Source organism: Vanessa atalanta, chromosome 14, assembly GCF_905147765.1.
Source record: "Vanessa atalanta chromosome 14, ilVanAtal1.2, whole genome shotgun sequence".
NCBI lineage: Eukaryota > Metazoa > Arthropoda > Insecta > Lepidoptera > Nymphalidae > Vanessa > Vanessa atalanta.
The window spans coordinates 2921567-2939493 of record NC_061884.1 but is presented as its reverse complement, the minus strand read 5'-3'; the positions used below and the strand labels follow the sequence as shown (position 1 = coordinate 2939493).

General features: G+C 32.9%; 1 protein-coding gene across 5 annotated transcripts in view; it reads right to left on the bottom strand.

Moving 5' to 3' along the window:
* The window catches only part of LOC125068942 (pyruvate carboxylase, mitochondrial), a 40595-nt gene that overhangs the window by 8371 nt on the left and 14297 nt on the right, over nucleotides 1–17927 (bottom strand). For all 5 annotated transcript variants that reach the window (XM_047678333.1, XM_047678336.1, XM_047678335.1 and 2 more), the window contains exons 2-13: nucleotides 12676–12949; nucleotides 9831–9979; nucleotides 8037–8177; nucleotides 6223–6338; nucleotides 5583–5677; nucleotides 4393–4561; nucleotides 3548–3654; nucleotides 2575–2699; nucleotides 1988–2197; nucleotides 1507–1597; nucleotides 887–1022; nucleotides 543–725 (exon numbers count right to left, since the gene is read on the bottom strand). In XM_047678333.1, coding sequence (XP_047534289.1) covers nucleotides 543–725; nucleotides 887–1022; nucleotides 1507–1597; nucleotides 1988–2197; nucleotides 2575–2699; nucleotides 3548–3654; nucleotides 4393–4561; nucleotides 5583–5677; nucleotides 6223–6338; nucleotides 8037–8177; nucleotides 9831–9979; nucleotides 12676–12765 — 1612 coding nt within the window. In that variant the 5' untranslated portion in view covers nucleotides 12766–12949. The remainder of the gene's footprint in view (nucleotides 1–542; nucleotides 726–886; nucleotides 1023–1506; nucleotides 1598–1987; nucleotides 2198–2574; nucleotides 2700–3547; nucleotides 3655–4392; nucleotides 4562–5582; nucleotides 5678–6222; nucleotides 6339–8036; nucleotides 8178–9830; nucleotides 9980–12675; nucleotides 12950–17927) is intronic.

Below are 17927 nucleotides of genomic sequence, written 5' to 3'. Positions count from 1 at the left end.
GCTCTTTATAATAATGTAATTTGAAAATAAATAGATATTAGTGCCCTGATTATAATTATTATTGGAATTAAGTACATCAATAGTGCTACATTTAAAGTACTGCAAGTTTGCGAAATGAGTACAGGGGAGTTTTTTCTCTCGGCCGACAGTCGATAATGCATCTAAAGGCTGCTTGCAGTATTGTCACTATTCAACATCGCAAATGCGTCACCAACCTTGGTAGTTGGTAAGTAAGATTACTCAGGCATATTCACCCTTCATAACAGAACAAAACAATACTAAATATTGCCGTTTGGCAGTAAAATGTATTATGAGTGGATGGTACCAATCCAGAGTTGGACAAAGCCCTGTCTCCAAGAAAAAAGTATTCTTTGAATGTTGTCAATGCCAGTGTCAACCTTGTAATCGATCTTAGTTGTTATGTACTTCGTTTTATTTAATTACAAAATTATAGTAGCTTTTTATTCTTCGCCTCATCACAACAATCGCCTAAAAATTTATTAAAAAAAATCGATATACATAAATTTAATTAAAGCACTTACCCAATGGCACAGGTGGTATGTACGGCTTCACGTCGGAGGGGGGTATGCTGGTGGCCAGCGGCGTGGCGGGACCGTTGACCAACACTTGCCCCAAATAGTTCAAGATCTTCTGAGCTCTGTTCTGGGACGCCTTGAACATGAAGAGTTGGGGATTCTCGTCGATAAAGTATGTGTCGACAGCGCCTGAAAAATTATATATCAGTTTGTACTTGTCCCTTAAAACGTTTATATGTGAATGGTTTTTTTTGTTAAACTAATGATAAAGATTTTTTATTAAATATGTTTGTGTTATCACAAACATATTGCATTACATTACATTTAAAAATATTGTAAATGTAACTTACCGTTCAAGAACTTCTGGTTCTCCAACACGTTCAGCAAGAACGGTATATTGGTTTTGACGCCTCGGATACGGAACTCACGCAGCGCCCGGTTCATCTTAGCTGCTGAGGCCGCCAAGTCTTGTGCGTGAGAGATTACCTGAGAATTAAAAACTGGTGTTATTTTGTCGATAAAACTGTTATAAAGCGGTATGTTTCAATAATGAATTGTATACTTTTGTGATAAGGTTGATAATGCATATAGCGCTAATGTGGAATTGAATGTAAGATTTGGAGCACATTTCGCCACACTACTTCACTGAGGATTGGTGGTTATAGAAATGACAGATTATATCCTATACATGGCGTTTCTTAACGACAATATAATTAATGTTGAGCAGGAGATGAATTATTTATCTTAATTAGTAAACATCCGCACTTATTCGTATTTAGTTCCGAACTTTATAAGGGACACCTTTATTTATTAGTACAAGGACATAAAATCTTCGTTCCCTTGAATGAAAAACTTAATTTCAGCAATTTTTTTGCTTCCATGTAGGAAGTATGATAAAATATATTATTTAACATAATCTTTAAAATGAGTATACAATGAACCCCAGTTAATAAATAATGTAACATATTACCTTGACAAGAAGAGAGTCGTAGTACGGAGATATGATAGCACCGGCGTACGTGGACGCAGAATCTAGACGGATACCCATACCCTCTCCGGACCTGTGAATCATTCATTTAATTATACATGGTGCACTAAAAAGAAAAATACTTTTCTAAAAGGATATTTAATTTTTAAAATAGTAATGTTTATTTCTAACCGCTAAAATGTATCACAAGGTATAACTACAGGCACAAGGAACATAACATTATAGTTCTCAAATGTTGGCAGCACATTGGCGATATAAGGATTGGTTAATATTTGTCAAGGAGCGGTGATGATCATTTACCATCAAGTGGCCCATTTTTGCATATTTGCAGCAGACAGACAAAATTTAAAATGATTTTATTGTTATCTAAATATTTACTGATACTTTTGGAAACATTTGAAATGTACACTCGCATATAAATTTGACATATATACATTTAATAGAAAAGTCATGAAAAACTCACCTAAACACTTCAATTCTCCCAGTACTAGGTTGGAAGTTGTTGGCCGGATCTTCAGTGGTGACTCTGCACTGTATTGCGAAACCTTCGGCCTTGATCTTGTCTTGGGTGAGACCCATTTCAGGAAGGGTCATCCCCTCAGCCACGCGGATTTGTGATTGGACCAGATCAATACCTGTCACTTCTTCGGTGATCGTGTGTTCTACCTGTAATCTGGAAATTTGAGAAAAAATTATAACACAAGAAATTTTATACTAGTTACTTGTCCGGACTTAACACGAGTACAGTAAGGGTCTCTTATACACAACTTTTAACTCAGAGAGTAAAAGAAAATCGAAATTCTCGGTTTTCTTTACTTTAATATGGGTGTATTATACAAATAAATCTTCCTCTTGAATACACTCTAGTTATTGATGGAAATCGTAGGTAGGTAGGTAATCCACTTTGTTTTATACTATGTAAAGTTTAGTCTACTGCATGCCAAAATAAGTAGGATTAATATTGAATCTTACTCAGACTGATATTAGATTATTATCAATATTATAAATTAGAAGAGTAAAGTAAAAAGGCTCGAGGAGCAAGGGGCGCACCTAGCGTTAACCTCGATGAAGTAGAAGTTCCCCTTGTCGTCCAGCAGGAACTCCACGGTGCCGGCGTTCTCGTAGCCCACGTGGCGCGCCAGGTGCACCGCGCAGTCCGTCATGCGCTGCCGGGTCTGCGGGCACGTGGCGGAATATTGATCTGTCCTTGACCTCGGGGCGGAGATGTTATGTCCCTTGTGCCTGTACGTACACTGGCTCAGTCACACATTAAGCAGGAACACAATTGCACCAAATATCTGATGATTCGGTGATACCTCCCCAGAAAGGCTCGCACAGAGCCCTCCCACTAAGCAAATTGATCTGATATGCCCATAAAATAGAATAATATGAAATAGTCACGATTGTGAGCACATTAGTAACCACACAGTGATTCGTCTTGAAATTTTGGATTAACGATGTTGAGACGTAGGACGGAAACTAGTCCATCATAAAACCTTCACACAATCGATCTTTCTTTAATATTTGAAATTTATATATCTGCTAGTGTCGTACTGCAAAACAACTAAACGAGTCAACTTTATTACCTTAGTGTGCGTGACAGCTACGCTTGACCAAACGTCATACTAATTTATAAGTGTGCGTGTACACAGTCCGTGTAGACAAATACTATATTGGACAACATCACATACATTACTCTGATCCCAATGTAAGTAGCTAAAGCACTTCTGTTATGGAAAATCAAAAGTAACGACGCTACCACAAACACCCAGACCCAACATAGAAAACTAATGAACTTTTTCTACATCGAACTCGGGACCTCGGAGTGGCAAACCCGTGAAAACCGGTGTACAATCTACTCGACCACGGAGGTCGTCAAAAATAATCAAAGATGTAACAAGAACTTTTATATCCTTAAAAAAATGAACACCGTTTTTATACTCAATGTTTCTGATCTCTTTCTAACGTCTTCGCGTCTCACTCGTCCCTTCTGACGCGTTTATTGTACTATTTATTTTCTTACCTCAGGGTCCAATCCTGGCGCTGGTGCGATTTCCACAACTTTCTGGTGACGCCTTTGCACGGAACAGTCCCGCTCATAGAGATGAACGACATTTCCAGCTTTGTCACCTTTAATGTTATACAATAGAATGACAAGGTGCGAACAAAATAAATATTCACAATGGTACGAGCATGTATCGATAAAAATAAACATTTGAAATTAAAATGTTTTTATTTATATATAAAAAATAATGCTTTATGTATTATGTATACGGCCGTGAAGGTTTACTTTTCATACAAATAGTTCTGATGATTATATGTTCCATAAATTTAAATTTACTGTGTAACGAACACCTGATATAATTTAATTTATTTCGATTGGGCAGTTTTAATTTTTATTAAATAGAATAAACTGCATAAAAGTTAGATTTAAGATCAAAGGTTAGCAGACTAATTTTGTATTATAAAATAAATGTTTGCGAGAACAGAAAATAAACAATTATAAGTCGTCAAAGGCTAATAGCATATTTTATTGACTCTGACGTCGCAGTCAAGCAAACTTATTGAAAGCAAATGTTTATACAATAAATTATTATACTTTTCAAGCAGAAGCCTCACCATAGTGTTGCCACTACAAACTGGATTTAATTTATGTATACAAGTAAATATATTTGTTTCGTAATCTGCTTTATTGTGGTATATCTTTTTAGCTTGTTTAGTCAATGTATAATACGAAAAAGGATATACATAAACAGATCGTTACTTTACGTGGTGGAATGAACTTTTATTCCGCCACGATGTTTTCGTAGACCATCGCGACCGAAAGAGACAACAATATTCTCATGGTCGCGGGGGGCGGAGCCTCACCGAGCAGCTGCACCTCGATGTGGCGCGGCCTCTCGATGAACCGCTCGATGAACATGGAGCCGTTGCCGAAGGCCCCGAGCGCCTCGGAGGAGGCCCGCTCGAAGGACGACGCCACCTCGCTCATCTCGCGCACCACGCGCATGCCGCGCCCGCCGCCGCCGTACGCCGCCTGCGGGGAGGGAGGAGTTAATGCGTCACAATCGTTTTTATCTGTATATATAAAAAGTGCTTGCAAAAAGCCTAGCACGTAAAGTATATTCCAAATTAATAAAAAAAAGTAATTTTAATTTGAAATTTAAAAATCGAATCAATCGATTAAAGACTCGAACGCATTCGATTTCAATAATATGTTATGTAACGGATTGGCGGGTAGACTGAGTTCTGCGGCATTTGCGGTCAAAAAAATTAGATTATTTACCGATGTTGATACGGCTCGCCTAGTTTATTTCAGTTACTTTCACAGTATAATGTCGTACGGTATTATGCTTTGGGGTAACGCAGCCGCTATCCATACTATATTTGTGCTGCAGAAGAGGGCTATTCGCGCAATCTATAACCTGGGAGCCAAGGAATCTTTGAGGTATAAATTTAAAGAAATTAAGATATTGACTGTTGCTTCTCAATATATATTCTGTAATGTTTTGTATGTACGGAAAAATATTAATGTTTTTATGAGAAAATGTGATTCTCATAACGTTGGTACAAGGAACAAACACAATCTTGTTACTCCTGTTACTCGACTGCATAGAGTCAGTAACTCTTTTGTGGGGCAATGTATACGCTTCTACAACAGGATCCCAGAAAGTGTTCAAAATGCTTCTGTTGCGAAATTTAAAAAAATTGTTAAGGAACGCTTGTGTGCGAAAGGTTACTATACAATTAGTGAGTTTATGTTTGATAGCACACCTTGGGAATGAAACGATCGCCTCCTGGCTGTTTCTACTCATATATAATTATGTATATAATTAATTTGACGTAAAAAAAAAAAAAGTCCCGCTGAGTTTCTTTCGCCGGTTCTTCTCAGGTCAGGGTGTTTTCTTTTCCGAACCGGTGGTAGTGTTTAACTTGACAATCAATAAGAAAGTGTAATACTTCTATATTGAATAAAGGAATTTGAGTTTGAGTTTGAGTTTGAGTATATAATATGTATGTTATGTATGTATATATAATGATGAAAATAACTGCAATACCTTGAATATGACCGGAAGACCGTGCTGCTTACAAAATTCGAGCGCCTCTTCTTTTGTTGTTATCGGCCCGTCCGTTCCCGCAACGATGGGTACCTCTGTTAATTAACGAATCACAGTCACTTAAATTATTTTAACTGTCCGAAACATTTCGAAAGTTTTTAATGATGATTGATAAATATAATGTTAATAATGTAATTAAAATAAGAAGATTTGAAAGCATGAGATGATTAATTACTGTGTTCAATATTATTATCGCGGAACAAAGAAAGTGATGGAGTCGACATTGATAAGAGATGAATATAAAAGTTATATTAGATTTAAAACAATATCATTCATGAATTTTTTATATGTATAGACTTGCTTCTGGCCACAGTTTCGCAGAGACGATACGATTTATTCACTTTATTTCAATAATATTCATATTTCACGGACTGTGTTTAAAAAAAAAGCGAAATATTCATTCATCCATTCACAAATGCTAACTATGAAATAATATCTCTCCAAGATTCTTGTTTAAGCGGATAACGCTGAGTTATTTATTTTATATTTATAGTTTATGTAAAGATAGGAGATACGCAGCGTCGTTGGCAATTTAATAGAGCTATTATAATTTGAAAATGTATATATTAATGGAACGTACTGGCTTCAATAGCGGCTGCTCTGGCAGCAACCTTATCACCCATCTGTTGCACGACTTGTGGAGACGGGCCAATGAATCGGAGACCTGCTTTCAGGACTGCATCGGCGAAATCCGATCTGAAAATTATTTCGAAACAAATAATCAAAAGAAGTGAGTCGGTTGATTTGTTAGGCTTTGGCGTTTTGACTATTCAACCGATCACCATGAAATTTAGGATACACGATCATGGGTACAGCAATAGACAACAATACCTAATACCTACACCATAAAAGCGAGAGTATAAACTATTTTAACATAAATCTTAAGACGAACTAAACTGCACAATGTAATTGCAGGCACATAACATTATCAAACTCCATCAAATAATAGGAAGATTAACCAAAGGCATGGACAGTACGTCTGTGGAGACTAAGACACATTAAAAACTCTGAATCGTGCTTGAGATAACATGTATGTGAAAACAAATATTTTGTCGATTCAATTCAAATATTTGTTGGATTAGAAAACCGATTGATTTTGCTATTTGATTTTGGCGAGCCGAGACGGCTCAGTGCAAACGCATGCATAACGCGTGCATTTTAACCGATGATTTCGGTCTCAAACCCAGGCAAGCACCAAATGAATTTTCATGTGCTTAATTTGTGTTTATAATTCATCTCGTGCTCGGCGGTGAAGAAAAAAACATCCTGAGGAAACCTGCATGTGTCTAATTTCAACGAAATTCTGCCACGTGTGTATTCCACCAATTCGCATTGGAGCAGCATGGTTGAATATGCTCCAAAACCTTCTCCTCAAAGGGAGAGGAGACCTTAGCCCAGTAATGGAAAATTTACACGGTGTTAATGTAATGTATGATAGATTTTAAGGCAGTGCAACGTTGCCGGTTGTCAGAATATTAGTAATTTGTGATCATTGAATTTAATGTTGACAATAAACTTAGATCAAATAATAATTCAGTGTAGACTATAACAGAGTTGTAATCACAATAATGAATTATTAATAACTTTACAAACATTAATCGATTCAGTCGAAAGATTGATGTATTGGGAACACACCCATCTATGCAAAATTTACCGTGCCAAATAACAAATTGCCACGGTTTACAGTGTTTAAAATCTTTCATATAATTCTATTTTATTTAATAAACAATTATTTGTTTTGTCGTCAGTACCAAAAGAATATCAGGTAAAATTAAATAAAAACTAAGATGTATGATAAATTAATTTATAAATTCGTCGGTATTTTTTTGTGATCACTATTAAAGTAAGATTTGGTTTTCTCTCAGTCATGAACACAATTATTATTACTAATCAGTAACTGGAAAACATTACTCAACCCGCGTACTCGAGCGCAAGGAGGTCACGGCTGCTGGGCAACCGTTTGGTCGTATATCTTGTTTGCTTCACATTAAATATAAAATTCTTTAATTAAAATTGTAAAAGATGATTCTAATAATATATTTGTGATACTTATACGTCCTTTTATAAATGCGAAAGTTTGAACGTTGTGATATCTGTTACTGAATGACACGAGAATTTCTGTATGATTTTGACTAGACGCTACGATTTTTACTCATTGTTAATAAATAATAATTAGTATATAATCGTTTTTTATTAATATATATAATATAAAATATTTAGACTAGAACAAGGCTAGAAGAATTAGTTAGTATATAGATCGTTTAATATCGACATTAATCGCTGAGTTTGAAAAGTTGTTATACAGTTAACTTAATAAATATAATAATAGTATGTGTGTACACACACAAGCATACACATACTGTTTATTACATCAGTAGCAATATATTTACGTACCTTTCAGATAACAGGCCATATCCGGGATGAACAGCGTCCACGTCATTCTCCTTGGCAACCCTGATGATCTCGGGGATACTTAAGTATGCTTCGACTGGAGGTAATCCCTTGCCGACGACGTACGACTCGTCGGCTTTCTGCCTGCAATTTCATCATAAATTGATAAAACCACATTAAAAACTCTATAAATTTTTAAACATTATTTATTTTTAATTTATGCATGGGAGACCAGGCAGTCTAATGCAACTATTGGGATTCGTGACGTCAAGAAATATATCTGTTAATGCTGTTCATATATATATATTAATATTTAGTGTATTGGATGTTTATATCTATAAGTACTAATATTATAAATGCGAAAGTAACTCTATCTTGACCCCTCCACGCTTAAACCGCTTATATGATTTAGATGAAATTTGGTATTGAGATAGTTTAAGACAGCTATTTTTTTTAAGTTCAACCCTTGAGGAGGTAAAATATGAGTGACGGTTTGTGTGCTTGGGTTTGTTGTGTGTGTGTGTGTGTGTGAGTGTGTGTGTGTGTGAATAGGTATAGTTTAATAAATTGCGCACGGTTAAAGATAGTTTCAGCTATTATTGCTATATACTTTATCATTATTTCTTACTCACACGTCAAATTGGTCATATACCATATGATTTGTCAAAAGAAGTCATATAACATTAAAATATTCCAAGGCATAGGCGTCCTCAAGAGGAAAAATGTTATCTTCTAACGTTTTATCTGCTTGTATTTGTTATTTTCCAATCTCACTGGTAACTATTATTCGTATAATAATTGATAATATTACAAACTTTAATTAATATTAATTCCTACACGTCATATCTAAAAACGGATTTTTATATATTCAGGCAAGACGTCATAATAAAAATTATAATTTTATCTGAGAGTTTATTGAACTTTTGTATCAAAAGAGGCCGAATTATGTTAACGAAGGCGTTTATCGATCACAATCAGATACACAGTTTATCACTCCAAGTGGCCACTTTTATAGTTTTCAAAATACAAAATAGCGTAGTTTAACATAATAAAATCTACTATTATTTTAAGGTGCAAGTGTATATGAATTTTTAATTAAACAATTGTGTAGGTTGGTCAAAATTAGTTGAGAGTTGAGTCCAAAGCAAGCATTTCGGAACGAAGTTCTAAAGAACTCAACTCAACAAGAGTTAGTACTAACGTAAGCTGCGTAAAAACGCAGCTTACAGTAGAATGAACTGGCAGAAATAGTTACGCGAGGAAAAAGCGTTATGCCTTCTCCAGGCGACCTTTCCTTCTCTTACTCTCTCCATTATATATTATTTAAATATTATTTTTATTTTTATATAATTCACACGGTATTTTTAATAACTATGTATTCTAAATTTATTCTATTGTCTTTTATTTAACACATACTATATAGCGATATAGCGAAAGCCCTATAACCTGGGTGTCACATGAGGCGTGAAGAGGCATCTTGCGGCCGGCATGGCGAGGACGACTAATGCAGTTCATTCTCGCTGACTGTACTGGCCGTCTTCGCGTTTAATTCCAATTCGACTTACCAAGTTACCACCAGGTGGAGTGGAGTCATATGCCTACCCAGATTATATATAAAAAAGCAACTTCATTCCAACCGGGTGTCCCGTGAAACATATCTTGTTTTAATTTTAGTGTCTATTTATGTAACATAGTAAAGAACAGCAAACGTCATTATATACTAAGCATAATATACATAAGTACGAAGCTGAACCAAATGTGATTTAGTTTGTACTTGAATACTTGATCGTACGGTACCTGTGCATCTGTAGACGATCCTGTTCGCTGTAAATAGCGACGGACCGAATTCCCAATTCCGTACATGCTCTGAAAACTCTGATGGCGATCTCTCCTCTGTTTGCAACCAGAACGCTTCTGATTGGTTTGTAGTCGATGGTTTTTGAGTCCTGAAATTAGGATAGTGACATTATTAACAGTCTTAAATATTTTTAAGCGTATGTATAATACATTAAGCAGCTTCGTTATAGTTACATAGGCTCCTTTTTTGTCGGTAATGATTACTGGAAAAAGTTTAAATATGGTTACCTACGTCATAAGCATTTTCTCTTCTTGTCCAAAAAAAATTAAAAATAAATAAGAAGTAATAGAAACAAATACGCAGAGCACTTTCTTGTTTTTTTTTTGTATTAGCTCTTTTAACCTTAAATAACTATCACGACTATTTTTTTACGTATGCGCAAATCGCTATGCAACCCCTTTGTCATGCCTATAATGAATTAGTGTTAGACAAGACGCCTCAACGAACCTGTGATACTTCTCCCTGCAATAACAGAGCGCAGAAAATATTTATCGATAATCGAGCAAAGTCAACGACGTATATATCCAAAAAGCAAACTAACATCTAAAAAGGCCGATTGCCTTTTTTAATTAAGGGAAATTATTCTATGCATTCGTTTTTCATGCTGTTTGAAATACAGACAAATAAATAAAGATATCTTCATATGAAAACATCATCTCATAATAATGTATTCCACGTTTTAAACGACTTAAATAACAAATGTCTGCTCAGTTTCTTCGTGTCTTCAAAGCACATAAATAAGAATAAGTATTAAACGTGTCCGATTTATGACATTATATTGTAGAAAATATTCAACGATTCTTTGTAGTTTTCAAAGGAATTTAAAATAATCAGCCAAATGTACATTATGTCATTGCGCGCCACAGGAAATTATATTCTAAGATCCGACTGCGTGATTACAACTGCTGTTTAAAAATACCTCTTTTGCTTATCGAAAATAGCCCGAAGAATGTTAATTAAAATTTATTAAAAATTGTTTTATTGATTGCGAGCATTTTTTTGAAGATATTTTCTATTTTTCGGATGATCTACTTACTAATTACATATAACTATCAAATGAAGAACGCCGACGTTACATTTCTATTGAATTATTTTTGATATATTCAATTGTCAATGCAGCAATTATGTAATTTTTCAAAGTCATTTTTAATAATAAAATTGCGAGAACGATTATTCCATATTCCCACTTTGAAGTGGAATCACCGTTCGTAAGATTAACAAGTTTAAATATAATTAAAGTAAATTTAATTATTTTATTTTCTTCGTTTTTTTTTTAAATCTCTGTCTGTCGCAAACGTTATTTACTAAAGGTTTAAGGATAAAAAATGTAAATATAATTATTTGTAAATATAATTATATTAGATTGAAGAGAATTAGACTGAGAGAAATGTGTCAATACTAAATAATCCAAAATATTCTAAAATATATTTGAAATTAAAGTAAGAAATATAATATAAAAATAGGTTGTTTTATTTCTAATATTTATTTAATTAGAATATACATATGGCGCATTTCCAACCAACTATTCGTTTGGTAGTTTTTTTATTGACAATATTAGAATTAAACATCTCTAATTAAAAAACTACGCAACTACAATAAGACTGTATTAAATTAAACTTTATTAGCTAAGTACGTTTGAATAAAAGCCGATTAACAAGCTAATTTGAAGTCATATAAAAGACCGAGAAGTTTTTTTTTGGCAACATTATTTTATGTACGTTTCTATGTACCTACTTCAAACAAGCCGCAGGATTACATACTCTCCGCTTTTTTTATGACGAGTTGGATAAATAATTCTAATTTCAATACAATAAGTACGAAGATTACAGCTTTTTTCTATCAAGTAGACGCTGTTTTTGACTATATTAGTGAATCTTCGATCATAGCAGTTTAGTTTGTTTCCGTCATAAATGCATTACGTTATATTTTAAAATCTAGTATTAACCGGTTATCTATCGTTTCAAGTTAAATAGTGACAAACAGATTCGTATTGGGTACAACCAAGCGAAATAATTGCACTGACTCGAATGCGAGTTTTTTTTTTATCATTATCGCATTAGGCTTCCAACTATTATTTATCATATAAAGATTTTTATACTAAATATGGTATTTTCAGAGATTTGTTTAATGGTAACATTAGTTACAATAATAAAGTTAACAACGATAGTCTGATTAGTTCGGTATTTAGACAGAAATGTACTCGTAATTTTACTTAGAAGCTGGAAATCCATCATATTATAAGAATAATTACGTCAGACTTTTTTAAATTAAATTCCAATGTAAAATAACAAGATTAAATAATATTTTATTTTATATATAGTAGGCAGGTTGGTTATTGATCACACTTTACGAAATATTATCCACCCATTAACATACAGAGCCGAGATGGCCCAGTTTGAACGCCTGCATCGTAACCGATGATTGTGGGTGCAAACCCAGGCAAGCACCACTGAATTTTCATGTGCTTAATTTGTGTTTATAATTTATCATGTGCTCGGCGGTGAAGGGAAACATCGTGAGGAAACCTGCATGTATCTAATTTCAACGAAATTCTGCCACATGTGTATCCACCAACACGACCAAACATTCTCCTCAAAAGGAGAGGAGGCCTTAGCTCAGCAGTCGGAAATTTACAGGCCGTTAATGTATGTAATGTATCATACACCAGCAATCTTGGAAATATGTTATATCCTTTGTGCCAGTAGTTACAATTGCTGTTTGAGGGTAGAATAAGTGATGAGAAACAAAGTAAATTATATTAGGAACTGATTTAGTTCTACTTACTGTAGTTGCGGTTCGGCTTCTCGGTGAACACCAAGCGTGTAAGTTCGTCGCGGTCGCCCGCAAGGCAAACCTTGCATTGAGAATTTGCATTTTTATACAATAAATAACAAACTATATAAAAACAAAACTAAACTTAATTCACTAAGTACACGTTTTATTAGACGCTAATATATACACAATGACATTTATTTCATTTTTTTTAATATATTAATTTGTATAAAAATATGACTAGATTATCGTTTCGTTTCGTGATGTGTCGCTCGATTATTCAAATCTGAAACAAAAAAAAAGTCAATTTTATTATCAGTGTGGCTTATTATTTTTTAAATTTAGAATCTTATATATTTCAGCCTAGTTAAAAGCATTACTCGTACATATTATGTATGAGGCACATAAGGAAAATTAAACAACAATAACACACCGCTTCGACAAATGCATTCGATTTAAATCGAAGGGAATTCTCTTGTTCTTATTTCGTAATTCTTTGATAACATGACGTATTGAATACTTAAACAATTGAATACTTATTTAATGTTGGTGTTTTCTAGATATTTCGATATAGAATTATTGTACTAGGGCTGCTGTTATTAAAACAATTGAAATTATTTATTGAAACACTTTCGTGAATCTGAGGTGAAAACAATAATCGATGTGACTATTTCATGTAAACTAATATTATAACAAATGCGATTAACTCCTTCGGTCTGTCTTCTTGTCTGTGGCTCTTTCACAGACAAACCACTAAACGGAATTTGATAAATACCAAATGGTATGAAGATCGCTTGAATTCCAAGGAAGTACATAAGACTTTTTATGTCTAGAACCTGACGACTAATCCTTAAAACGTAAAGGACAAGTAGTAGTAGTCAAGATGTGAAATCTCTTTTAACAATTTTTTTTCATTGCGTAAAGGCTAATTTAAATATTTATGAAAATAATAATGATAATATAATAACAAAATGCACCTTTAAATCATACTTCGCGTTAGCGTTGGTAGTTAACTGCTCTGTGCAAGTGGTACAAATTTCTTTCAACGTTCCCGTTACAATAAGTACCCACTTTAAATAACACACGATTTTATTATTTAAAGAATTGCGTCCAATGAATGTTGGCTTGAGCTAAATGTTAAAATTATACTAATTACTAATCCTCACGCGGCTAAAATAAGGATTATATGAAGGCAAGTTTTTTAAACTAAAAAATATATAAATCTCTGTTTATCTTATTGGCTGTATCGTACTAATGCATAATAATGTACATGTGGCCTTACATTGGTTACGCGCTTATTTCAATATCTCATAGTATTTCGAAAACTACTGCTTTGAATTACAAAGTGTAAAAGATGAAAAGTAACGACATAAAGCGTTTAGGTACAAATTAATATGTATTTTGATGAGAATCAATACTTTGTACATATTAAATTATACTGAAATTGACGTTGTATTCTCCCATTTTTTATAACGTGTCGCCGTCTTATCTTAGGTTTACGAATCTTTTACATAATTTTTGAAACGTATCTTTACGATTACTCCTTTTTTATTGTTGCGAATGATAACATCATTAGGTCGTTGATACTATTCGTATATAAATATTTGAAGACGTGTTAAGATAAATATCAAACAGTCTCAGACGGCTTAATGTTTACTACATACACGAGTATCAACTAGTAAGAATATTTAATATTGTATATGCTCATTTTTGAATCATTTTGTTCGACTATACAATGTTATTCACCTTTAAAACTTAATTTAGTTGATTTTATTTGACAGAGGCGCCACCTTCTACGATAAATTATATCGGCATGCATTAGTTAGAGTGAGTGAAGTTCGTGCAGAGAATATCGTATCTTAGTGTGCGTCAGACGACTATGAGTAAAGTCAAGAAAAAAAATACGAATTTGATTGTTTTAATTAAGTTGTTTTATTTAAATTACAAACATTTAACGTGTAGCTTTCGTGCGTGATAATAGATTAAAAACAAATGAGATTTATTTATTTAAAAAACTCGCTACCCCTACCATACTTCTTACTGGTATTTTTAATTTTTTCGACTTTTTACTTTTTACATTCTTCTCATTCTTTCATGATATGTTAACCTCAGTTTTGGACGGTTGAAAATCTTAATAAAATAACTTAAAAATACAAATATAATAGCACAGGTGTTTCTTTCATATTTTAAGTGAAACATGAGGGCACTTTAAATACCTATCGATATATATATTTTTTTTTGTTTTAATACAAAACAAATCTGATAAATGATAATGTTTAAAGATAAACCAAGTAAAATTATTTGCATTCTTATAAATTAAAATGGACTATTTAAATTTATATCTATACATATAATAAATGTCTGTTTGTAATATTAAAATAACCGCGTTTTACTAAATGCATATGTATTTATACACGGTACATATACTTAAATAACATTTTTTACAATTTTTGTCTGTCTGTCTGTTTGTTCCGGCTAATCTCTGGAATGGCTGGACCGATTTTGACGGGACTTTCACTGGCACATAGCTGATGTATTAAGGAGTAACTTAGGCTTACTTTTATTTTAGAATTATATGTAAAATAATAATAAAGTCACGCTTTTTTATTAAATTCAAACGCGCACGAAGTCGCGGGCACATCTAGTTATTTATATTATTTGTATTTTTTTTCTTTATAAAAACAAAGAAATGAATATTTGTGTAATGTGTAGTGATAGTCGTACGCGACCAGAGTTCCTCATAAAATTTATAGGTCTAGCCACTATGTACCCTTCTTGTGGTTCGTCCATTGATGAAAACCGTATAAAAGTCCGTAGGGTAATTTTTGAGTTTTCTCGTTTTGACGGAGAAACAGGCACGACAAACTTTGTTTTAAAATATATAGTGATGCGGTATCCTCATGTCGGTATTACATCTGATAAAATTAAACACAAAGTGGGTGTGTACCGGATTTTTATCTTTAAAAAATAAATAACGCTATCATTTATAATAATCTTAATTAAAATAAGTAAAGATACGAAATTCATACGTGATTGTTATGAAAATAATTGTATGTTTATATACGAAATAGTTTATTTATCAGCGATAAGCATCCAAAAAAACACAATCTTATTGACATTATGAATAAATAATACCTAATTACGTATCAGATATGTTGACTTTTTTATCGTATATTATAATACACACAGACGCGTTGAACCTTTGTCCTATGTATTTTGATTTACGACATGTATGATGTGCTTACATGATTTTATTGCTAGGGAACAGCTGAATCTAAAGTTTTAGTCTTACTGATAACAATACAATACATATAATATTAAAAACTTCTTCGTTTATCTGCAATGTTGTGTGTCAGTCGTATTCCAATCCATTTGTGTTATTGGTATTTGTGGAATTTAAAGTTGTAAAATAATATGTTCATAATATGTTCAGAACAGGTTCAATAATAACGAAACGAGCTAATTATAATCATATCCTATACGGCATATGCAAGTTTGCACAGGTTGTCTCTTCGAAGATCGAAACGTTCGGTAAAATAAAAAAGATATGATTCGATTCGATAAGATCTATAATATAACTCGTGTTGATATGTTTTATGAATGAAATAGTTTCCTTAAACATTTTTATCTATCGGTTACTGCGCGTGTTTCATAACTCATAAGTTCGAATATTACGTGTAAAAATTGGAAGACAAATTATTAACAGACCAGCGAAGGTATAATAGTAAATAAATGTGCTTATTATATTTATATATAAGTAACTATTTGTCGTCCGTGGGTTCGCTCGCGAATTAGGAGTTGGGTATCAGGAATTTGTTAAAAAAAATAATCGGAGTTTTAGCCGTGAAAAAACAACAGACAGACAGATTACATGACGAAAATGTTACTAGTCGCAGACATTCCGAATACAAAAAATGACCTTGTCGTTATTCATACACAACATGCGAGTTCAAAAACTGCTTCTCGTCACGTGTGTTGCCTTCAAAACGAACTCTTATAACTGTTAATTTTGTTAACAGCTTATTTAATTATGCCTAATTATATTTGTACCTCGGTCATTTTAATTTTTTCTTATTTTATTGTTACCTTAATAGAACAATGTTGGTTATGTAAATGTCTATATTTTGATAAAGAAAATTAAAATTGTTTAATATATCTTAAATAAATAGTAATTTTATTGTTACTTCTATGTATCTAGTATGAAACAACGTTGCTTTCAGCCATCTTAGATCGTTTAAATTACGCAATGGGTTCCAAATCGGTTTTTATCCGACATTCCTAGCCAGATAAAAACAAGATTTTTTTTCTTTTATATTAGTTCTCTAATATAGAATTTGTATAGACCCCTTATTGCATTCGCGTGAAGCCGGGACGAGTAACGAACTTGTAATAAATAAACTGATAGCTACTTATTTATTGTTTATCATTTTGCCACTTTAAAACGAATTATAAATTGAAAATTGCTTATTTCCTATCATAAAACATCAGATGTTTTGTCTTTTATTGTATAAGTATAGATTTTTTATGAACCCTGAACATTAACAATCATGACGCCAACTACACAAAAGATGATTTATATGCTTGATAGTATCTATTATGGTGGTTTTTATAGTACTAATGCCAGTATTTATATATTTATTGAAATTTATTGAATGAACCATTATTTTCTTATGTTATTTAAAGTCTAGCCCCTAAGTATTCATTTCCAATATTAGTTTACTCCTGTTCCTCGGAAAGCGACAATCAATAAAATCTGAATTATATGAGCGTTTTATATACTAGATCTCAATGTCATGATCGTTTCAAATAGAACAGTCGTAAGAATTCTGCGTAGTACATATATATTGATATAATAGTAAATTTAATAATAATAATCATTTATTTGCTTAAAACGTGTAGCTTGTAGGTGTTGAAGGAATTACTTATGAAAAAATGTTTTGCCTTCCTATTTTGCCATACAAATGTGAACGTGATAAAAAGTATAAAATTTACACAATTCGTAAGCAATATCAAAACATCGAAGTTTAAGTAAGTATTATATCATGTCAAAAGTAAATCTCAAATATTATGAATTATGAAAGGAAAGCTTAAATTCTTAAGCTGTAGGTATTGTGTGTAGGTATTGAACTAAGCATTGTTTACCCAGTGATACTGAATGATGTTTATCTATGATGAATGATGATTGTGGTTTTATTTGTATATTGATCGATAATTTTGTTAAATTACAATAACGCGTTAAACACTATCTGTAGATAGTGTTGATA